General features: G+C 41.4%; 1 protein-coding gene across 1 annotated transcript in view; it reads left to right on the top strand.

Moving 5' to 3' along the window:
* elp2 (elongator acetyltransferase complex subunit 2) overlaps nucleotides 1-25444 on the top strand; it is a 138040-nt gene that overhangs the window by 36361 nt on the left and 76235 nt on the right. Inside the window, exon 10 of the mRNA XM_078237588.1 lies at nucleotides 11300-11400. Coding sequence (XP_078093714.1) covers nucleotides 11300-11400 — 101 coding nt within the window. The remainder of the gene's footprint in view (nucleotides 1-11299; nucleotides 11401-25444) is intronic.

The raw sequence follows: 25444 nt of genomic DNA, 5'->3' as shown, positions 1-25444 counted from the left end.
TAATGTTGCTAGGCTTCATTCCGCAGGCCTCGCTATCTCCAATTTCCCCCTCTCATGTCATTCTTTATCCTGCAAAAGAACAGAACAGTGCCTCCTCCCTCAAAACCAAATTTCTTCACTTAAACATTCCTAGAGTTAAGCACTCTATTTTGCAGTACTGTCGAGCTGGACTGTTGTGCTTGGTTTGCTTTTATTATGGCCTTATTGGCCTGTATCAACACCTTTAGTGATTTGTGTATTTCAGATACTCTCAGATTTCTTTGCTCCCCAACCCCATTTAGATTTTATTTCCCTTATGAAATGTCCCTTTATTTTTCAAAATGTCACATTTACCCATGTTGAAATTAATTTGCCAGTTATTTGGCCATTCTTCATGCATATTAATGTTGTCTTGAAATTGGTTGCAGTATTCCTCCATTTGGTGTCCTCCACGTTTAAAAACAGTTTTTCTTGCCCCAAAATCTAAATTATTAATGTAAATTCTAAGCAATAGTGATCTTAACCTTGAACCTTATGGCACTCTGAATAACAACCCTACTCACAGATTTCAGACAGGTGGCAATCCATCCTGCTAATTTTCCCTTCATTCCACATGCTCTGACTTTATTCATTAGTTTATTATGTTAATTGAAGGCCTTTTGGAAATCCAGGTATATTAAATCTACGGAATTGCCCTACACTAAAAGAATTCAGTGAGGTTGGAAAAGCGAGGCTTTCTCTTTTGCAATCCATTTAACTATTTGTTATTTTAATTTTGGTTTCTGAACGTTTTTTCTGTTGTCTCCTTGGTAGGAATTTTATTATTTTAAAACTACCAATATTAAACTGACTGATTTGTGGGGCCCTGGTCTTGTTTTATCTCCATTTCTTAAATAAAGGTATAACATTAGCGACATGTAAATCCTCTGGCGCTGTATTGATGTAAATTGGGAAGAATCTTCTGCTCCCCACAATTGAGAAGTTGTTGTCAGGGGTAACCTGCTCCACTACATGGTGTGCTATTCCAGTCTCTGCCAATAGTTAGCGCACCAAAATGAATGCTATGTGCATAGGATACCCAGTTTCTAAACTAAAGACGGCTGAAAAAGTTAGAACTGATGCATTCATGAGTAAATGAGTTTTTAAAGTGACAAGTGATCGTTACTGCGGAACAACCTCCTGAAAAATCCCTGAAAAATTAACCTTTTAAAGCTGGACTTTCATTCCTTCAAACGTTTATTAGTGTTAGAGATTTTTTTTAAAATCTGCCATCTGTTATCTCTGCCCCTTAATTCTATCAGTATTTTGGAATCTTTATTTCACAAATCATTAAAAGTGGTGATGCAAGCCAAATAAGGTCATAATAAAAGCAAATCACTGAGCCAAAACTGACATGGTAGAAGATTAATCGTTAGGGGTCTATTGTGTATAAGTGATTTTGATCCTGCATGGTTCATTAGCGAAGCCACATTTGAGATGATGTGTAAGTCTCACATTGCCTTCACAAGAATATTGATACATTGGAGATTGCTTAGAACAGTGACTGGATTTATTCTGGGGAAGTCAATTTCTTGTTATGAAGGCAGATTGATTAAAACAAATATAAGGGAGTTGCTATAAACTGAATCTGTAAGGCAGATGAATTGAACATCTTCAGACAATCATTAAACAGCAATCTCTAATTACTACTTAAAATGAAACTAAATGCAGCAACACCAATTACCACCATCAGTGTTGTGATATAGGTCTGCTGCATGTGGACAGTGAATGATTGGAGAAGGTATTTAATACCCCATGTTTATTATGCTCCTGATTGGTTCTTGAAATGTAACTTGTGTTAGTGTTTCCCTTCCCTCTGAGTCTAGATTTGAGATATTATAAAAATTGGCTTGAATTTTTCTTTCCACGCTTGTTATTATAGCCAGTAAATCAGACAACAGCATTGAACATCCAGACATTGTAGTCAACATGGATTTGACAAAGTAGTAGTCAGCAGGAGCAGGCCAACTTGAAGGTTGATCACATTGGTACTTCACCAAGAGACTTGGCACTCCGATATTTAGAAGGATGTGAATTTGTGGTACTTGCATGATAGATATTCACTAAACATGTCAAAGAAGTTGGGGCTTGTCAAACAAGTGTGGCATCAAGTAGCCCTAGCAAAACTGGAATCAATGGGTATCAGGGGGGCAAACTCTCCAATGGTTGGAGTCATACCTGACACATAGAAAGATGGTTGTGGTTGTGGAGGGTCAGTCATCTCAGCTCCAGGACGTCTCTGCAGGAGTCCCTCAGGGAAGTGTCCTAGGCCCAACAATTTCAGCTGCTTCATCAATAACCTTCCCTCCATTATAAGGTCAGAAGTGGGGATGTTTACTAAAGATTGCACAATGCTCAGCATCATTTGTGACTCCTCAGATACTGAAGCAGTCCGTGTTCAAATGCAACAAGATCTGGACAATATCCAGGCATGGGCTGACAAGTGGCAAATAACATCCGTGCCACACAAATGCTAGGCAATGGCCAGCACCAATAAGAGACATTCTAACCACCACCCCTTGACATTCAATGGTGTTACCATCACTGAATCTCCCATTGTCAACATCCTTGGGGTTACTATTGACCTGAAACTCAACAGGACTTGTCACATAAACACAGTGGCTAAAAGAGGCTCGGAATACTGCAGCGAGTAACTCACTTCCTGACTCCCCAAAGCCTATCCACCATCTACAAGGCACAAATCAGGAGTGTGATGGAATACTCGCCACTTGTCTGAATGGGTGCAGCTCCAACAACACTCAAGAAGTTTGACACCATTCAGGACAAAGCAGCCTGCTTGATTAGCACCACATCCACAAACATCCACTCCCTCCACCACCAACACTCAGTAGCAGCAGTGTGTAATATCTACAAGATGCACTGCAGCAATTCACCAAAGATCCTTAGACAGCACCTTCCAAACTCAGGACCACTTCCTTCTTGAAGGACAAGGGCAACATATACATGGGAACACCACCATCTACAAGTTCCCCTCCAAGTCACTCACCATTCTGACTTGGAAATATATCACTGTTCCTTCGCAGTCGCTAGGTCAAAATCCTGGAATTCCCTCCCTAATGGCGTTGTGGTCAACCCACAGTACGTGGACTGCAGGTTTTCACGAAGGCAGCTCACCACCACCTTCTCAAGGGCAGCGAGGAATCAGCAATAAATGCTGGCCAGCCAGTGATGCCCATGTCCCATGAATGAATAAAAAAATAGTAAATTAAAGTTTTTCATTACTGTTAAACACTCTTGTGCTGAACATTCATTTTTATAAGCGTGGAGTTTCATTCCATCATTGTCTGTTATCTCTCTTAATCCTGTATTTCTGTTCAATGAGGGGCCACCGTTTTCTGCAGCAAAGAGCGTGACTCTAGAAGGCTGTATTGCCTGCCATAGTTTGGGGTATCTGCTCAGGGCTGGAGAGGAACTTGCCAGGGATACCAGTTGCCATGGCCCATCAATACCAATGACATATGGAGAATTAAGATAGAGGTTCTGCATAGCGAATGTGAGGAGCTTGACAGAACCTCAAAGATTATAATCTCTGGATTATTAAATGGGCCGTGCGCAAATTGCCATAAGGTACATTAAAATTGGTCAAAGACTGGTGTGGTAAATGTGTGTTTTGGTTTGTGGGCATGATGTGGAGATGCCGGTGTTGGACTGGGGTAGGCACAGTAAGAAGTCTCACAACACCCGGTTAAAGTCCAACAGGTTTATTTGGTAGCACGAGCTTTCGGACCGCTGCTCCTTCATCAGGTGAGGCTGATCTGTGGGGCACTGGCACCAATATTGGGGAAAGTTGGGGAGGCTATATTGTTGGGATAGTCTACATCTGTTGGGACCAGTGTTCTTGTGGACCGTATAACTAGAGAAGTAGAGAGGGCTTTAAGCTAAATTGTGAGAACAAGGGATCAAATGTGGGAAGACGTGGTATATCAAAGGGCAGATACCAGGTAAGAGAAGGAAATAGTAAGCTGGAAAATGAGAGTGAGAGAATGACAGGAAGGGACAGAGAAAATAAAACCCCAGAATGCACCAACAATCAGGACTAGATGTTACAAAGATAACAAAAAGACAAAACTAAAGGCTCTGTACCTGAATGTAAATAGCAGTCATAACAAAGTAATTGAATTGATAGGATACAATGAGGTAAATAAATATGGCCTGATAGCCATTACAGTGACATGGCTGCAGGATGACCCAGATTGCATCCTGAATATTGAGAGATATATGACATTTAAGATGGAATAGAAAGCTAGGTAAAGGTGGAGGGATAGCACTATTAATTAAGTTAATTGGTGCAATAATTCAAGACGACCTTAGTTCAGGAGATCAGAACGTAGAATCTGTTTGGGTTGAGATGAGGAACAGTAGGGGAAGTCATAGAATCTACGGCACGGAGACAGGCCCTTAGGCCCAAATTGGTCCATGCCGACCAAAATGTCCATCTAAGCTAACCCCATTTGCCTGCATTTGGCCCATATTCCTCTAAATCTTTGCTATCTGTATATCTGGCCAAATGCCTTTTAAAGGTTGTCAATGTCCCTGCCTCAACCACTTCCTCTGGCAGCTCATTCCACATATACCACCCTCTGTGTAAAAAAAAAAGTTGCTCCTCAGGTTCCCATTAATTATTTCTCTTCTTAACTTAAACCTATGCCCTTTAGTTCTTGATTCCCCAATCCTGGGAAAAAGACTGAGTGCATTTGCCCTATCCATGCCCCTCATGATCTTATACATCTCTATAATATCACCCCTCAGTCTCCTACACTCCAAAGAAAAAAGTCCTAACATGTCCACTTTCTCTCTATAACTCAGTCCCTTGAGTCCTGGCAACATCCTTGTAAATCTTTTCTGCAGTCTCTCCAGTTTAATAACATCTTTCCTATAGCAAGGCGACTAAAATTGGACACAATACGCGGGTGCGGTCTCACCAACGTCCTATACAACTGCAACTACCATCCCAACTTCTATACTTAATGCCCTGACTGATGAAGGCCAGCATGCCAAAAGCCTTCTTCACTGCCCTATCTTCCTGTGACTCCACCTTTAGAAAACTGTGCACCTGAACTCCAAGGTCCCTCTCTTCCACGATACTCCCTCAGATCCTACCATTCACCGTGAAAGTCCTACCTTGATTTGACTTTCCAAAATGCTTCATATGCTTATCTGTATTGAACTCCATTTGCTATTTCTCGATCCACTTCCCCAGCTGATCAAGATCCTGCTGCAATTTTTGATAATCTTCCTCACTGTCTACAATACAACTTATTTTAGTGTCATCTGCAAACTTACTGATCATGCCTTGTACATTCTCATCCAAATCGTTGAAAGATAACAAAGAGCAATGGGCCCAGCACTGACACCTGAGGTACACCATTAGTCACAGGCCTCCAGTCTGACAAGCATCCTTCCACCATTACCCTTAGCTTCCTACCATCAAGCCAATTGTCTCTCAAATTTGCCAGCTCTTCCTGGATTCCATGTGATCTAACCTTCCATGTGGAACTTTATCAAAGGCCTGACTGACGTCGATATCGACTATGTCTACTTCCCTGCCCTCATCAACCTTCCTGGTCACTTCATCAAAGAACTCTTAACAAATTTGTAAGGCATGATCTCCCATGCATCCAGGGTTCCTTACTCCTGCCAGCCTTGCCCTTCACTCTAGCAAGAACACATAGACCCTGAACTATGGCTATTTCACTTTTAAAGGCCTCCCACTTGCTGAGGTTGCTTTGCCCTCAAACAAACTACTCCAATCAACCCTTGCAAGCTCCTGTCTAATTCCATCAAAATTTGCATTGCCCCAATTTAGAACTTGCACCGGTGGACCAGTTTTGTCCCTAGTGGGAGTGGACTACAGTCACTAATGGCAGTGGTCTCCAGGTCCCTAACAGTAACAACAATGTAGGACAAAGTATGCGAGAAGGAATATTGGGTGCTTGTGATAAGGAACAGCAATAATCATGGGTGACTTTAATCTACAAATAAACTGGACAAATCAAATTGGCAGAAACCAAAAGAGAAAACGCTGGAAAATCTCAGCAGGTCTGGCAGCATCTGTAAGGAGAGAAAAGAGCTGATGTTTCGAGTCCAGATGACCCTTTGGCAGTAGTTGCCTGGATGAGAAGTTCATAGGATGCTTTTGAGATAGTTTCTTAGAGCAGCACGTACTGGAACCAACCAGAAAGTAGGTTATATTAGTCTTGGTATTGTGTAATATGACAGGATTAATTAATGACCTGAAAGTAAAAGCACGCCTAGATGGCAACAACCACAATATGATTACATTTTACATCCAGTTTGAAAGGGAAAATAGTGGGTCTAAGACTTGTATTTTAAACTTACATAAGGCAATGACAATGGCATGAAAGCTGAGCTAGCTGAAGTGAACTAGAATACTAGGCTAGGGGATGGATCAATAGAGAAGCAGTGGCAGACATTTAAAGGAATATTTCAAAATAGGTATATTCCATCTATAAAGACAAATTCTCAAGGGAGGACCCACCTCCCACCCACTGAAGAAGTTAAAGAAAGCATCAAATTTGTGTAACTGCACAAAGATGAGTAGCAGGTCAGATAATTGGTTAGAATATAAAGAATGCCGAAAATGACTACAAGATTAATCAGGGGAAAAAAATAAGTGAGAGAGCAAGCTAGCTAGAAATGTAAAAATGGGTAGCAGTTGTTTCTACAGGTATCTAAAAAAGGAAAAGAGCATGGTAAATGAGCTTTGGTTCTCTAGAGAGTGAGAATAGGAAGTTAAAGCAGATAATAAGGAAATTACAGATGGAATGAACAAATATTTTGCATCTGTCTTCACTATGGAAGATACAAGAAACATTTCAGTAAATCAGGAATCTGAATCAGGAGCTGGAAGGGAGAGAGGAACTTGGTGAAATTACAGTCACAAGGGAAGTGAGAAAACTGATGGAGCTGCAGGCTGACAAGTCTCCTGTTCCTGATGGACTTCATTTTAGGGTCTTAAAATAGGTGGCTAATGAGCTAGCAGGTGCTAATTTTCAAAATTCCTTAGATTCTGGGAAGTTTCCATCAGACTGGAAAGTAGCAAATATAATCCCCCTATTCAAGAAGGGCGACAGGCAAAAAACAGGAAACTAAAGGCCAGTTAGCTTGATGTCCATTGTGAGGAAGGTGTTAGAATCAGTCAATAAAGAAGTTATAGCCGAGCACTTCGGGAAATCTCAAGGTATTCGGGAACAGTCAGCATGGTTTTGTGAAAGGGAAATTATGTTTAACCAATTTATTTGGAGTTCTTTGAAGGGGTAACATGTGCAGCGGATCAAGGAGAGCTGTACTCATGGTGCAGGGGTAACATATTAGCATTGATAGAAGGTTGGCTGGTTGGCAGAAAACATTTTACATAAGTGGGTCTTTATCTGATCAGCAGGATGTGATGAGTGGAGTCCCACAGGAGTCCGTGCTGGAGCCTCAACGTTTTACAATTTAGATCAATGACTTAGATGAGGGGAGACATGATAACTAAATTTGCAGGTGACAAAAAGATGGTAGGAAAAAATGTTGTGAAGAAGACATAAGGAATTTGCAGATGGATACAGATAAGTTGAGTGAGCAAGCAAAAATCTGGCAGATGGAGTATAATGTAGGAAAATGTGTAGTTGTTCACTTTGGCAGGAAGAATAAAAAAGTATTATTTAAACAGAGAACGATTGCAGAATTCCAAGGTACAGAGGGATCTAGGTGTTCTAGTGCATGAGTTACAGAAATTTAGCATGCAGGTACAGCACGTAATTATGAAGTCTAATTGAATGATATCCTTTATTATGAGAAGAATTGAACATAAAAGTAAGAATGTTATACAGGGCATTGGTGAGAACACATCTCGAATACTGTGTGTAGTTTTGGTCTTTTTATTTAAGGAAGGATGTAAATGCATTTGAGGTGGTTCAGAGAAAGTTTACGAGATTGATGATTTGATTTATTATTGTCACGTGTATTAGTATACAGTGCAAAGTATTGTTTCTTATGCACTATACAGACCAAGCATACCATACATAGGGACGGAAAGGAGAGAGTTCAAAATGTAGTGTTACAGTCATAGCTAGGATTTAGAGAAAGGTCAACCTAATGTGAGGTAGGTCCATTCAAAAGTCTAATAGCAACAAGGAAGAAGCTGTTTTTGAGTCGGTTGGTATGTGTCCTCAAACTTTTGTATTTTTTTCCCGATGGAAGAAGGTGGAAGAGAGAATGTCCGGAGTGCATGGGATCCTTGATTATGCTGGCTGCTTTTCCGAGGCAGCAGGAAGTGTAGACAGTGTCGTTGGATGGGAGACCAGTTTGCCTGATGGACTGGGCTTTATTCACGACCCTTTGTAGTTTCTTGCGGTCTTGGGCAGCGCAGGAGCCATACCAAGCTGTGATACAACCAGGAAGAATGCTTTCTATGGTGCATCTGTAGAAGCCTGTAGGAAATAGCAGGTTTTATGATGAAAGGTCAGACTGACTGAGCTTGTCTCCACGAGAGTTCAGAAGGGTGAGGGGTGACTTGATTGAAGTATATAAGATCCTGAATAGTTTTGACAAGGTGGATGTGGAAAGGATGTTTCTTCTTGTGGGTGAGTTCAGAACTAGGGACATTGTTTTAAAATGAGGGGTCGCCCTTAACGGACAAAGATGAGAATTTTTTTCTCTTGGAGGGTTATGCGACTTTGGAACACTCTGCCTCAGAAGGTGGTGGAAGTGGGGTTATTGAATATTTTTAAGGCAGAGCTAGATAGATTCTTGTTAGTCAAGGAAATCAAAGGTTATTGGCGATAGATGGGAATGTGGTACTCGAAATGCAAACAGATTGGCCATGATCTTATTGAATGGTGGAGCAGGCTCGAGGGACCAAATGGCTTACTTCTGCCCCTATTTTGCATGTTTGTGTGTTCTTTTTCAATCTTTATTTTGATAATGATGATATTCATTTATTTTACTTATTAGTCACAAGTAGGGTTGTATTAACAGTGCAATGAATTGTGGGTTGCCTCACATCCTTTTAAAAAGTATCTGGATGAGCACTTGGCATATCATAACATTCAGGGCTATGGGCCAAGTGCTGGTAGATGGGATTGGGTGGGATTTCAGGTGTTTCTTATGTCTCGGTGCAGACTCGATGGGCCGAAGGGCTTCTTCTGCGCTGTATGATTCTAAGTTACTGTGAAAATCCATTAGATTAAATATTCTAAATTTCATGTCCTAATCTGGCCTCTGCTTGTCTAGGTAAGGTTTCTTCAGTTTAATTGGCTAAGGAAATGCATGAAATTAAGAGACTTGCAAATTTCTAATTTTGTATTTACGTTTGTGGGTTTCCCATTATAAGACCATAAGGCATAGAAACAGAACTAGGCCACTCGGCCCATCGAGTCTGCTCCGCCATTCAATCATGGCTGATATTTTTCTCATCCCCATTCTCCTGCCTTTTCCCCATAACCCTGATCCTCTTATTAATCAAGAACTTATTTATCTCTGTCATAAAGACACTCAATGACGTGGCCTCCACAGCCTTCTGCGGCAAAGAGTTCCACAGATTCACCACTTCTGGCTGAAGAAATTCCCCCTCTTCTCTGTTTTAAAGGATTGTCCCTTTAGCCTGAGGTTGTGCTCTTGAGGGAACAACCTTGAAATGTCCCCTCAAGGGCACATTTCAAGGTTGTGCCCTTGAAATCCTGTAAGTTTCAATAAGACCCCTCCTCATCCTTCTAAACTCCAATGCATGCAGACCCAGAGTCTTCAACCGTTCCTCATACGACAAGCTCTTCATTCCAGAGATCATTCTTATGAACCTCCTCTGGACCTTTTCCAAGGCCAGCACATCCTTCCTTCGATATGGGGCCCAAAACTGCTCACAATACTCCAAATGGGGTCTGACCAGAGCCTTATACCACCTCAGGAGTACATCTCTGCTCTTGTATTCTAGCCCTCTTGACATGAATGCTAACATTGCATTTGCCTTCCTAACTGCTGACTGAACCTGCATGTTAGCCTTAAGAGAATCTTGAACAATGACTCCCAAGTCCCTTTGTGTTTCTGATTTCCTAAGCATTTTCCCATTTAGAAAATAGTCTATGCCTCCATTCCTCCTTCCAAAGTGCATAACCTCACACTTTTCCACATTGTATTCCATCTGCCACTTCTCTGCCCACTCTCCTAGCCTGTCCAAGTCCTTCTGCAGATCCGCCCCCGCCCTTCCACAATACTACCTGTCCCTCTACACATCTTTGTATCATCTGCAAACTTAGCAACAGTGCCTTCAGTTCGTTCCTCCAAATCGTCAATCTATATTTTGAAAAGTTGTGGGCCCAGCACTGACCCCTGAGACACACCACTAGTCACCGGCTGTCATCCTGAAAAAGATCCTTTTATCCCCACTCTCTGCCTTCTGCCAGTCAGCCAATCCTCTATCCATGCCAGGATTTTACCCTTAACACCATGGATACTTAACTTATTTACGTCTCCTGTGCGGCACCTTGTCAAAGGCCTTCTGGAAATCTAAATAAATCACGTCCACTGGTTCTCCTTTATCTAACTTACTTATTAACAGATTTGTCAGACATGACCTCCCCTTGACGAAGACGCGCTTACTCAGTCCTACTTTATCATGCACTTCCAAGTACCCTGCGATCTCATCTTTAATAATGAACTCTAAAATCTTGTCAATGACCGAAGTCGGGCTAACCGGCCTTATGCAAAGAAGCGCTTGTTTTCCTGCACTGTGGCTTCTGTAACCTATTGAAATTGCAAAAGCAAAATACTGCTATAATACAGAAATAAAAATAAAAGAAACATTCTGCAGGTCAGGCAACATCCGTGGAGAGAGAAACAGTTAATGTTTCAGGTCGATGACTCCTCATCAGATCTTGTGTTCAACCTAGAAGAAAACTAAGCTCGTAACTAAACTGAGTACGTGGCTTGAAATAATAGTTTGCAAGTGTTTGTCTGTGTAAGATGTTTGAAAGTGTAACAGTTTTTCTTTATAATACTCAGGGAACTGATGAGTATTCAGTGTCTTGTTAAGATGGGGAGAGCAAAAATGTGAGCCAGTAATTAAGGCTGGCTCTTCAGTGCAATGCTTGGGGAATGTTGCACAGTTGAGATTGCCAAAGCTTGGATGGATTTTACTGAGGCTCTTTCTGTCCTCGTGGATGGATGTTAAAGATCCCTCAGCACTATTCAGGCAAGAGCATGGGGGGTTCTGCCTGTGCCCTAACCTTTTAACTGATGAATATACTTGCTTTTCCGACAGATGGCAGACTTGAACAACCCATGTCCTTGTTGTCTGCATCAATGGACAAAACAATGATTCTCTGGGCTTCAGATGAAGAATCTGATGTCTGGTTGGAACAGGTAAGCTTTATTACCTATTATCTTATTCTAATGCCCTGTTTCCAAAATAGTTTTCAAACCTTTTTCAGCAAATTAAAGGTTTTTGTGGCATAATTAAAGTTGACCACATCTGGTTGTAAATCAGTTACTGTTTCTGATTAAAGTATTTTGCATTTTTATGTCAAATCCATTCATGTTTAAAAAGCACAATGTATTAGGCCAATTAATTTTATCCTGTCCTTATTCCTTTGGGCAATGGTCTTGAGTTTTCCAAGCTCATTTTAATATTATTCTGGCAGATTTGTGGTGGAAAGGGCTAGAATGCTCTCATTTGTGTCCCTGTTTTTCCCCTTAATTTGGAGAGCAGGTGCTTGCAAATAACATGCCAATGATGAAAATAATACCTCAGCTTTTGCACCATTTGCCCAGTTCAGATGCTGAACCTGTGCTGCCTGCTGACGGCAGAGAGGATTTAAGAGCTATAATTATCAAACAGGAGTGTGGTCATGCATTCCCTAGTGGTAATATGTGATTTGTTCCAGTGAAAATATGTTACTTTCTTCAGTCAGCTGAGTAGCTGTTGGCTTCCTGCCAATGCAGCAGGCCCCACAGTTTGCTGCTGTAAGATGCCGTCCCTAGCCTGGTGTAACAGACTGGCAGAGGCGGGGTAATCTGCCTCCCACATGCTGATAACCCCACAGCAGGGAAGTTGGCAGGGGTATGAAATATCTCTGTGGTGGTAGGAAGTTGCACCCCTCCAAGGAGGTTTCCCCTTTGAGAAGCCTAATTCTACCTTTTAATTATGCAGACTAGCACTTTATTAGATTGGAAGTAAATAGAACACTACATGTAATTTTAGTTTCTTGCTGAGCGGTATCACGGAAGGAGATGGGAACAAAGAAACAGGAGGGGTGATTGAGTCCCATGATCCTGTCTTTCCAGTCAGAATGTCTGAACAGCACATAAACTCTATTTATCCACCGGGGTGCCCGAACATGACAAAAGCGACCTATCTTGGTCTTGGAACACCTCCTCCACGATCATCCTCAACACTGGTGCCCCACAAGGCTGTGTCCTCAGCCCCTTCCTATACTCCTTATACACCTATGACTGTGGCGCCAAATTCCCCTCCAACTCGATTTTCAAGTTTGCTGATGACACCACTGTAGTGGGTCGGATCTCAAACAATGACGAGACAGAGTACAGGAATGAGATAGAGAATCTGGTGAACTGGTGCGACAACAATAATCTCTCCCTCAATGTCAACAAACAAAGGAGATAGTCATCGACTTCAGGAAGCATAAAGGAGAACATGCCCCTGTTTATATCAATGGGAATGCAATGGAAATGGTTCCAAGCTTCAGGTTTTTCGGTGTCCAGATCAGCAACAATCTGTCCTGGTCCCCCCATGCCGACACTACAGTTAAGAAAGCCCACCAACGCCGCTACTTTCTCAGGAGACTAAGGAAATTTGGCATGTCCGCTATGACTTTCACCAACTTTTACAGATGCACCATAGAAAGCATTCGTTCTGGTTGTATCACAGCTTAGTATAGCTCCTGATCTGTCCAAGACTGCAAAAATCTGCAAAGGCTCGTAAACGAAGCCCAGTCCATCACGCAAACTAGTTTCCCATCCATTGACTCGGTCTAGACTTCCGCTGCCTCGGAAAAGCAGCCAGCATAATCAAGGACTCCATGCAGTCGGGCCATCCCCTCTCCCATCATCTTCCGTCGGAAAAAAGATACAATAATCTGAGGACAAGTACCAACCGACTCAAGAACAGCTTCTTCCCTGCTGCCATCAAACTTTTGAATGGACCTACCTCGTATTAAGTTGATCCATCTCTACACCCTAGCTATGACTGTAACACTACATTCTGCACCCTCTCTTTCCTTCTCTATGTACGGCATGCTTTGACTATATATTGGGCAAGAAACAATACTTTTAACTGTATACTAATACATGTGACAAATCAAATCAAGTTCTCATGGTCATAACATCGAGAGTCTTTTGGGGGAATTAGTTCACAATTTCCAGTACCCATTGTGTCGAAAATGTGCCTTCTGTTTTCACTCCTAAATGGCCCTCTTATCTTTGATTTGCCCAAGTGATCAAATAGTTTCTTCACATCTACAATATCCAATCCTTTTTAAAGTTCAAACACCTCAATTAGATCATCCCTCTGCATTCTCAGCGTAAGGGGATGCAAGCCAGGTTTATGCAGCTCATGCTCGTACCTTAACTCACTAAGTCCTGTTCTCCTTCTAATATATCTGTGGTGTACTCTGTTCAAAGCCTAAGTTTCAGCGATGGTGTCCAAAGCTGAATTCCATACTCCAGACTAGGTCTGATCAAAAACCCCACTCGCTAGATTTGCTAGTTGGTCTCTTCAGTGTTTATGAATGGCATGTGCAGAAAGATGACTGCTGTATGTGAATAAATCACTGTGTTTCAGTCCAGTGAATTTCTTCTCTTAACTTGAAATGAGGAGCAGGAGAGTATTGTTTCGGATTATAGAACTGATTATATTCTGCGTGGCTAAATGAATTCTGTATTTATTTGACATCATTAGTGGAATGACTAATATTGATGTGCTTTCTTAGCAAGTAAAAAAATAATTGGTATTGTTAGCCTGTCTATGCTGAAGGAATTATTTTGATTTCTTGATGGTTTCCCACTGACTGGTTTCCAATTGTCACTTTATTTGCCTTCATTCTTTTGCTGGACAGGAACTTGAGACAAATGAGGTATTTTGACTTTCCTTTGCGTTTGGCAAAAACACTTGTGAACCCATGTTCAGGAAGGCCTCGTCATAGTCACGATCATGTTTCTTACTTTCTGGTTTCTCATTTGCAACAGAATCAGCTGGAGGTGCAAGCTCTGCATAAAAATGTTTTTGTAGTTCGAAACAAGGGCCATTACTTATCAGTATGACTGTCACTTAGGTGTAGCTTTTAAAAGAGGTTACGATCCCTGTGGGGGGGAACTGTAAACCAAAAGTACCAAACAGTCCCCAAATGAAGAAATTACAAGATTTCATTTTTATGGCTTTTTCTTTCAAACAAATTCGATCCAACACAAATTAGACTTGAGTTTTTAGGTAAATGATACTTGAGATAAGGGTAAATTTCACTTTAAATGGTCAATATAACCAAGATGCATGTTATGCAATCAAAGCATTCCTCTTCAGTTTGTTTAGCATTACATAGCTACACAGTTCCAAATACACTGATCTTTATTCATACGGAAGGCCAGGAGTCCCATCTGACAACAGCTTTCACCTTTGAGTTTCATGGCTATGATTTATCATCAGCAAGGCTCAGTTCTATGAACTGTCTCTTCCGTGGGTCATGACCGTGCCAATCTTGTATCTTTCCAGAGTTGGATTTCAGCCAACCAAGCAATAACACTTTGGTTCGTGGTTTGGCTATTTCTGGGAAAACATCCAGCTCTTCAGCATCTCCGAGCTACTCATGCAGCATTCCAGGATTCAGACCCTTTTAGTCAGCGTTCGCATTACCTCCAAGAACTCCTACTTTCTTTCCTGACAAACCGAAAAACTGACTTCCTTCTGAGAGCTTCTTCTCAAAATGATTCTGTGTGTTCTTTTTTCTGTCCCTGTTTGCTTTCTCTCTCTGCATCTGTGTGCTGAGTGCCTTCACCATCCAGCACCTCTACATAGAGTTCTCCTTCGTTTCTGCCAGCGACCTGGCTTCTTTCTTAACTTCCTTCTGCTTCCATGTCAAGCATTACCAGGTCACATGGACCAGTACTTCTAATTATCCAGGAAAATTGCAAATGATCTGTTTACAAATGATGCAAAGTCTCAAGTCCCTTTCAAACATTCTTAAAAGTAATCACATTTTCCACAGACGTTTTGAAGAAATTATAATTTTTCCTTGCTAGACTGCTTCCAGGACAGAAGTCATTGCATTCATTTGACTGCTAGTGTAATCAGAAAAAAACAATGTGGCACTGTGGTTAGCACTGCTGCCTCACAGCACCAAGGACGCGGGTTCGATTCCTGGCTTGAGTCACTGTCTGTGTGGAGTTTGCACATTCTCCCCGTGTCTACGTGGGTTTCCTCCCACAGTCCAAAGATGTGCGGGTTAGGTTGATTGGCCAGGCTAAATTACCACTTAGTGTTAGGGGGACTAGTTGGGTAAATACGTGGGGTTATGGAGATAGGGCCTGGGTGGGATTGTGGTCGATGCAGACTCGATGGGCCGAATGGCCTCCTACTGCACTGTAGGGATTCTGTGATCCTCAGAAATCGATGTATCGACTGCCTGTTTTTTTTTTGGAGGGGGGTGGCAGTGGAGGAATCAATAAGAGATTTCACAAGGAAATATTGGTGAGGCATGTTTCCAAAATTAAATGAAGTAGGTGTGTTGTCACAACATGCACTTCACCTTCTCATTCATTTATTTTGAATACCAGAGGAGATTAACATGATTTTACTTCTTGCAACCCTTTTTGTGATCCTCAATTGGGGTCAAGAACCGCAGTTTGGAAACTGCTGAAGTAGGCTGAAACTTCAGTATAGTGCAGGGAATGCTGCATCAAGACATTAAACTAAAGCCCCATCTACCCATTTGGGTTCATGTAATAGCTCTCATAACATTATTTAAAAAGAGCTGGAGACGTCTGGCGTACTGGCCAATAATCATTACTCATTAGTTCACCAGGAAAGATCAGCTGGTCATTCATCTCTTTTGGTGCCTGTGGGACTTAATCATGTAACTCATTTCCTGTTTGCAGATTTATTCTGACCCCCTGTTTAAATCAGGAGAATATTGAAGACACTTCTCTCCCCCTGCCCTGCCCACCCTTTATTGAATGAGGAGACATTAAAGTTGTAATTTGCTAAATGCAGTTATTTTAATCTTTATTTTATGATAATGATTCTGGCAGTCATTTCAGTTGGTGTGTTCTGCTTTTGGAGCATTGAACAATATTCATTCGGCTGATTTTGAAATCAAGCCTGAAAACGATGAGCTGTGTGCTCACATTTTCCTAATGAATGCTCTCTGGGCACAAAGGTTCACAGAATCATGGTTAATTAGGTATACGTTGGAACAATGGCTTTTGCACATAAATTAACACCTTTTCTATCTTGCTGATCAACAACTGGACCCAGGTGCATTGAGCATATTACCCTGAAGAGAAGTTTTATTGCCAACTGATTATAAACATCTCAAAAACTTTCTTTCTGACCAAACCTTCTGTCATTCTTCCTCGAACCGACCTCCATAGCTTGATATACGTTCCCCAAATTATTTGAGTTAATAATTGTTAGGTAGTATAGAACTTCAATATTGCTGGTGAAATAGACATTTTTTTATCAAAGCTTTTCACCTTTCATTCAACAGGACAATTTGCAAAAATGCCAACTGTAAAGGAAATAGTGGGTTACACTGCATTAGACTGGCTGACTGGCAAGTAGATTCTGATTGGTAAAGGCATGTACTGGAAGCTACGCATATTACTACATAGGGCCCTGTTCTTTGCAGACAGAAAGAACATGTACAATTGTGCCTGTTTCAACTAAACAAAGTAAGTGAGAACCATTCGCTGGTTCATTCCCCAGTGCAATCTCTTGACCAATCAGTCAAGATGTCTGGTTTAAATTTCAAACAATACTTGACAGTTAACTGTTAGTCACCATCAACTGGTATATTCTGCATAATGACAACACCGCTATCAATCAGAGTCCACTTGCCAACCAATCAGTACTCTCTTCTAAATTGTTCCTTTTACATTTCATATTCTTGCTAATTGTTCTGATGGGTGCTAAATGAAAAGCTTTAACAAAAAATTTTTTTTTTTCAGCAGTATTCCTGATTTCACTCTCTCCCTACAGAGGACCTTAGAACATTTTTCTGTGGTTAAAGATGCTGTACAATTTTAAGTTACTTTTTGTTGTTCTCAGACAAAATCTATGAAGTAAATTTGTTGTCAGTTTTGATAGCATTCATGAAGCAAACTTCTTCAAGTAGGTCATGATAGTTTAAAAGTAAAGTCAGTAACACTAAAAACCGATGTAGGTCTCCCCTTCCACTCATTAGAAATGTACTTACTGTAATGGAATTGCATGCATTTTTAAAAAGAATTCTAAATTATTCATATTTGGCAAAGCACGCCCTCTGCATGGGAACTGCTGTAATTCTGCTTCAGTAAGACTGGAAATGACATGGGACCTGACTAAGAGATGCTGCAGAACAAGGAAGGGGCATTTTAACATTTAAAAAGCAAAAAATGGAGGAAAATACACAGTAGGTTGTGTAGAAAGGGAAACCTTTACTTCTGGAGTGGCTAGAGCATGAATCTCCATGCCATTGGACTAAGCTATAGTATTGAAAACAGAAGGATTAGAATTGTCACAGCACTGAAGCAGCAAAATGCATATCAATGAATGATTTATTAACCTATGCATTAGCAATTGCTGCACCCCTTAAAACTTTTCAGACTCCACTTTTCTCGCTTTTTGTTAGAACATTGCAACCTCAAGTAAATGTAAATTTAGAAAGACTATTTTTGGCTTAGGGCTACAGTGGAATAGTTGTTGCAGATCCATGTAGCATGATATTAGCAGTAACCTTAATTTTGTCTATTCTTTCATGGGATGTTGGTGTCTGGCTAAGCCAAATATTGCTATAAAAAGTGTTCAGGGACATCCAGTGACAGTGAAGGATGGTTTGTGGCTTGGTGGGGAACATGCAGGTGGCAGTGTTCTCATGCATCTGTTGCTCTAGCAGGTAGAGGTTGTGGTTTTGGAAGATGCTGTTGAAGTAGCCTTGGTGAGCTGCTGAAGTGCATCTTGTAGCTGGTATGCACTGCTGTCACTATGCATTGGTAGTGGGAGAGAGTGAGTGTTTTAGGTATTGGATCGGCTGCCATCCAAGTGGGCTGATTTGTCCTGTCCAGAGTCCACCTTGTATTGTTGGAGCTGCACTCATCCAGGCAAGTGGAGAGTGTTCCATCACACACCTGACTTGTGCCTCGTAGATGGTGGACAGACTTTGGGGAGTCAGTAGGCACAGACTACTTCTTTATGTACAGATTTGTGAATGCTGCAGAAAATAGTGCAGTGATCAGCAAATATTTCAATTTCTGTCCTTATTCTGGTTTTGTGGCTGGATTGGAACAGCTAGTTCTGGAGCACAGAACTCCAGGACGTTGTCGGGGCCCGTAGCATTTGCAGTGTTCAATGCCATCAGTGATTTCTTTTTATCACATGGAGTGAATCGAATTAGCTGAAGACTGGCATCTGTGATGCTCAGGACCCCAGCAGGAGGCCGAAGTGGATTATCTGCTCAGCATTTCACACTGAAGATGGTTCCAAATGCTTTAGCCTTGTCTTTTGCACAAATGTGCTGGAGTACCCCATCATTGAGGATGCGCCTTCCCGTTCTCCAGTCAGTTGTTTAATTGTCCGCCACCATTCACAACAGGAGTTAACATGACTGCAGAGCTTTGACCTGATCTGTTGATTGTGGGATGGTTTAGCTCTGTCTTTCACATGCTGCTTCCACATGTAGTCCTGTGTGGTAACATCACCAAGGTGACACCTCATTTTTAAGTATTCCTTGAGCTGTTCCTGTGTGACACTTTTCATGGAACCAGGTTTGATCCCTTGATGGTAATGATAGGTTGAGGGATATATCAGTCCATGACGTTACAGATTGTTGTTGAATGCAAATCTGCTGTGGCTAATGGCTCACAGAGCCTCATGAATGTCCAGTTTTGAGCAGGTGATACTGCTACTTCATTTGGAGTGCTTTGAATGGATGTCAGACTTGGACCTTTGAAATGTGGGTTTGGAGGAGAATGGAAAGGATCTGTTGGACAGAAAAAGTAACATGCTGAGGTGCTCTGGAGAGTGAATGAACAAAATAATTTGCTGAGTATTAATTAGGAACAGGGAGAGAGTCTGGTCAGAGCACACCTTAAGAGGAACCAGAGTGGCAAGAAATGTCATGGAGTTAAGGATTCAAGAAGAAACAGAAGAGGATGGAAGTTGAATCTTGGATGACTTGAAAATTGAAGGAAGTTTTTAGCAAATGAAAAGACTCTCACAGGATAGAGAGAAGTATGGAAAAACTACGGTAAGCCAAGGAATGACCTTTGGGCAGAATACTGATGATGAATTACCACACAAGTTGGAGAAAGTATGCTCAGTGTGAAGGAAAGACTTTGATTTAACAAGGACTGTGCAGTTAGGATGTGCTAAAGGATGAATTATGAGGATAGACTGCTTAAACTAGGCTTGCTCGCTCAAAGGTAGAAGGCAAAGGAGTGATCCAATTGAGTTTAAGATGATTTAAAATTTTGATGGGATAGGTAGAAACTATTTCCTCTGGAACAAGATTAATCTTAACCAGATTGGGATGATTTTTGAAAACACTTATTAACGCAAAGGCGAGTGGACATCTGAAACTTTCCCTCAAAAAGCTGTGGATGCTGGCCAAGTGAAAGGTTCAAAACTGCGAGATTTTTGTTTGGTAACAGCATGAGAGACAGAGCAAAGGTAGGTAAATGAAGTTGACATACTGATCAACCATGATCTCATTGAACAGTGGAACAGGCTCAAGGAACTGAATGTCTGACTCATCCCTTTGTTAATATATTTCTTAGTTTTTCATGTTTTGCTTATTGCAGGAAAAAAAATGTTTTTACTTCGGCTATTTAATGTCAAATTTAAATACTCCCAGGGTGAAGTATAGAATACAAACCTGTCATAGTTTAAGGAATGTTTACGATGAAATTATACCGAAGTGATGCAGCATGCAAATCCCTTTTAATGTATGGAGTTATGTTTATTTACCTGAATGAAGTTAGCTCAATAAATGACACCTGTATGTCTTGTAGCCAAATGGAAAATAAAACTCTCCACTTCAATTTCTATTGTGGGGAGAGGTGTTGGTTGTTACAATCTAAAGACTTTTTCATACCAGGATTCTGATTGTTCTGCCTGGAGACCTTTATTTCAGCAGTCTCGGCAATATTTGAAGTCCTCTTGAAATAATAGGCCAGTGCAGTTACCCAGTCATTGTCACTATCATCAATTTAAATCCACTTGCCTGGATGAGTGCAGTTCCAACAGTATTCAAGCTTGACACCATCCAGTACAAAACAGTCCGCTTGATTGGCACCCCATCCATCACCTTCAACATTCATTCCCTCCACTATCACAGCGGCAGCAGTATGTATCATCTACACAATGCACTGCAACAACTCACGACCAAGGCTCCGTCAGTAGCACTGTTTGTTTATTCGTTTGAGGGATGTGGGCATTGCCAACTAGGCCAGCATTTAGGCCCATCCCTAGTTACCCCTGAGAAGGCAGTGGTGGGCTGCCTGTTTGAACCGCTCCAAACCCATGAGCTCTAGTGCATAGGAGGACAACAGAAGAGATGCATGGGAACCCCATCGCCTGCAAGTTCCTCTTCAAGTCACACACGATCCTGACTTGGAGCTCAATTGCCATTCCATCACGGTCGCTGAGTCAAAATCCTGGAACTCCGTCCCTGCCAGCACTTGTGGGTGTTCCTAAACCACATGGTCTTCAGCGGTTCAAGGAGGCAGCACACCACCACTTTCTCATGGACAGTTAGGGATGGGCAATAAATGTTGGTCTAACCAGCAATGTCCATACCTCATTAACAAATAAAAAATACATTCTGTAAATACAAATTGTTGATATTGCAGCTTCTTTCAATGGTTTATCGTTTGTTAGGTATTTGAGAGAATTGACTCGGAGGAGAATTGTTTGCAGTTTTATTTTGCTGCCGGTTACTGTACTACTCCGACTTGTACAAAAATGTGTAAGGGTAGTGCAAGTATGGAACAACCATTGAGCAATTCCTTGAATTGGTATGGATGTTGCACTCTGTTCATGGCTCCCAAAGTAATGAGTTGTAGTTCTCAGCAATACCATTTTGGAAAGGCAGATGCTTAGTGCTACCCCATTGAGGAAAACCAGGAATGAGTTTGACCATTTTTTGCACTCCTCTTGTTCTTGGAAGTTTGTTTACCTACTTTTTTGGTTAGACATAGTTAAGGAGGGATTTTAATTTGGTAAATGAGACAACAGTAAGAGAAACATGAATCCTATGCAAAATGAAGAACTTCATTAGCAGATGTAGGAAGGATTGGGGTATAGTTATATGCAAGATTCATTGAAGTTACTGGAGGCAATAATAGCCATTTTAGACTTTGCAGAATTTATAATTTGCAGTAGAATGTCGAGGGCTTTCATAGTTGCCTTAACTCACTACCCACAATCCAGACACGAATTGCTTTTTAAAATTGAGAACGTTTAAGCAATTTTCTTCTTGTCGTCTTTCTCCTTTTTGTAGTTTTACAGATCTGAAAGAGGGCTTTCGGCCCATCGTGGTTACGCTGTCCATCAAGCACCTATCTATTCTAATCCCATTTTCCAGCACTTAGTCCGCAGCCTTGTATGCCATGACATTTCAAGTGCTCACCTAACTGCTTCTTAAATGTTGTGAGGGTTTCCACATATACCACCCTTTCAGGCAGAGTTCCAAATTCCCACCATCCTCTTGAGTGAAAAAGCTTTTCCTCAAATCCCCTCTAAATCGCCTGCCCATTACTTTAAATCTATGCCCCTCACTGGGGATGGTGTTAGGATGTCAGTTTTCCTTTGCTGTCATGCCCAGCTAGCTATTATTTATTTATTAGGCTTGCTGGAGAATGTTAGCAGAGTATTCAGCCATGATGGGGAATGACAGCCAAACCTATTCCTGTTGCCAGCTAACACTTACTGACACGAAGTCCAAACTGACATTTGATAGTGACCAGATACATGAACCATGCCATAACCTGAATAGGATCAGTTAATCCAGCACAGACTAGGGGTCAAATTCGAGACCTTCCTTGTCTGTATGACTCAGCTACTCCCTGGAGCACCTTGCTGAATTATTAAGAGATTTATATGTTGCATGTACTATGAGTGTGTAAAGATAAATACAAATTGACAAAACTACAAAATCTCTATGAAAATACAATGCATAAATAAAGTGAAATGCACACACAATCTGGTGTTGTTTGCTCCTTGATAACTTAAGTTGAATACCCTAGCTGAAGCTAGGTGAAAATATTGAGCGCAATTTTTAAAAGAAATACTGCATGAATGTTGCAACATAGCTAAATTAAATATTGAAAATAAGTTGATGCAAAAAATTAATAAAATCTAAATCTTGCTATAGCTATCGATTCCAATTTTCTAACCCCATTCAACCAGCTCCATCACACGGGTAAAACACAAGGCATATATTACTTATTTAATTCCGCCTTCGTATAGTGAAATGTTGGCAAACAGGGGAGGAGGAATATGGAATGTCAAGAGCTTGAATGAACTAAAAATTTAAAAATAGGATACAATAAAGCTTGGATGAAACAAAGTTTGAAGGATTGAATGAAAGAGTGCAGCTGTCTGAGGGGGTTTAGCTTGGAAGCATTAGCTCATTATGTTACACTGTATGGGATGATTGTTTTGGGAAGTAACTTTTTAAAAAAACATTATGCATCTGCTTCTTAATACACTTGAAGAACATAAAATATTGTCTTGGGATGGAGGGAATGCTATCTCTACAATATACATGTCTTTGCTCAGCTGAAGAGAAAATCTCCCGACGTAAAATTTGATATATTATTTGGTAGATGTGCATCTGCTGCACTTAAGATGTTGACTTCATCATCACAGTTTCCTTTTTCCTTACTAGACACAATGGAAGAAAAGATCACTTATCTATTGGGCTGTGTTTTACATTTTGTGTTGGGGTGAGAGAGAAGGAATGGAAAATGAGTGGACCACTCACTCCTGCCTCTCATTTCAGATTATTGTGTGGCCGATTAGCGACCATCCTGCAAGAAAGAGACCAATTAATGGTTCAAGGGGTGCCTCCACGCCCAATCAGGAGTCAAGCCCAGGATGACTTGCAGCAAAGGAGTATTTGCCAATTTAAACCCATCCCTTGCTATCTGTCTTTATTTCTTATCAAAGGCTCAATAAAAGTCAATAAATGATGTTGGAAAAACATACAGATGCTGCCACCTTCACCAGCAGAATCTGCTGCTACATGCAGCCATTTGATTGGATTTGATTTATTATTGTCACATGTATTAGCATACAGTGAAAAGTATTTCTTGCACGCTGCAGAGACAAAGCATACTGTTCACAGAGAAGGAAACGAGAGAGTGCAGAATGTAGTGTTACAGTCATAGCTAGGGTGTAGAGAAAGATCAACTTAATGCAATGTAAGTCCATTCAATAGTCAGATGGGTGCAGGGAAGAAGCTGTTCTTGAGTCGGTTGGTACGTGACCTCAGACTTTTGTATTTTTTTCCCGACGGAAGAAGGTGGAAGAGAGAATGTCCGAGGTGCGTGGGGTCTTTAATTATGCTGGCTGCTTTGCTGAGGCAGCGGAAAATGTAGACAGAGTCAATGGATGGGAGGCTGGTTTGCATGATGGATTGGGCTACATTCACGACCTTTTGTAGTTTGTTGCGATCTTGGGCAGAGCAGGAGCCATACCAAGCTGTGATACAACTAGAAAGAATGCTTTCTATGGTGCATCTGTAAAAGTTGGTGAGAGTCATAGAACATAGAACATTACAACGCAGTACAGGCCCTTCGGCCCTCGATGATGCGCTGACCTGTGAAACCAATATAAAGCCCATCGAACCTACACTATTCCAATATCATCCATATGTTTATCCAATGACCATTTAAATGCCCTTAATGTTGACGAGTCCACTACTGCTGCAGGCAGGGCATTCCACGCCCTTACTACTCTCTGAGTAAAGAACCTACCTCTGACATCCGTCCTATATCTCTCACCCCTCAATTTAAAGCTATGTCCCCTCGTGCTAGCCATCACCATCCGAGGAAAAAGGCTCTCACTGTCCACCCTATCTAATCCTCTGATCATCTTGTATGCCTCTATTACGTCACCTCTTAACCTTCGTCTCTCTAATGAAAACAACCTCAAGTCCCTCAGCCTTTCCTCATAAGACCTTCCCACCATACCAGGCAACATCCTGGTAAATCTCCTCTGCACCCTTTCCAATGCTTCCACATCCTTCCTATAATGCGGCGAGACCAGAACTGTACGCAATACTCCAAGTGCGGCCGAACCCAGAGTTTTGTACAGCTGCAACATGATCTCATGGCTCCGAAACTCAATCCCTCTACCAATAAAAGCTAACACAGACACCGAAATCTCTCTGCTTATCCACACTACCATTAGCCCAGTACTCTGTATTCCTGTTACTCCTTCCAAAGTGAATCACCTCACACTTTTCCGCATTAAACTCCATTTGCCAGCTCTCAGTCCAGCTCTGCAGCTTATCTATGTCCCTCTGTAACCTGCAACAACCTTCCGCACTGTCCACAACTCCACCGACTTTAGTGTCATCCGCAAATTTACTGACCCATCCTTCTGTGCCCTCATCCAGGTCATTTATAAAAATGACAAACAGCAGTGGCCCCAAAACAGATCCTTGCGGTACACCACTAGTAACTGAACCCCAGGATGAACATTTCCCATCAACCACCACCCTCTGACTTCTTACAGCTAGCCAATTTCTGATCCAAACTGCTAAATCACCCTCAATCCCATGCGTCCGTATTTTCTGCAATAGCTTACCATGGGGAACCTTATCAAATGCTTTACTGAAATCCATATAACCACATCAACCGCTTTACCCTTATCCACCTCTTTGGTCACCTTCTCAAAGAACTCAATAAGGTTTGTGAGGCACGGCCTACCCTTCACAAAACCGTGTTGACTATCCCTAATCAAATTATTCCTTTTTAGATGATTATAAATCCTATCTCTTATAATCCTTTCCAAAACTTTGCCCACAACAGAAGTAAGGCTCACTGGTCTATAATTACCAGGGTTGTCTCTACTCCCCTTCTTGAACAAGGGGACAACATTTGCTATCCTCCAGTCTTCTGGCACTATTCCTGTAGACAATGATGACATAAAGATCCAAGCCAAAGGCTCTGCAATCTCCTCCCTAGCCTCCCA

This window comes from Mustelus asterias, chromosome 2 (genome assembly GCF_964213995.1).
Source record: "Mustelus asterias chromosome 2, sMusAst1.hap1.1, whole genome shotgun sequence".
Lineage (NCBI taxonomy): Eukaryota > Metazoa > Chordata > Chondrichthyes > Carcharhiniformes > Triakidae > Mustelus > Mustelus asterias.
The sequence above is the reverse complement of the archived record's forward strand: the minus strand, read 5'-3'. Positions and strand labels throughout refer to the sequence as shown.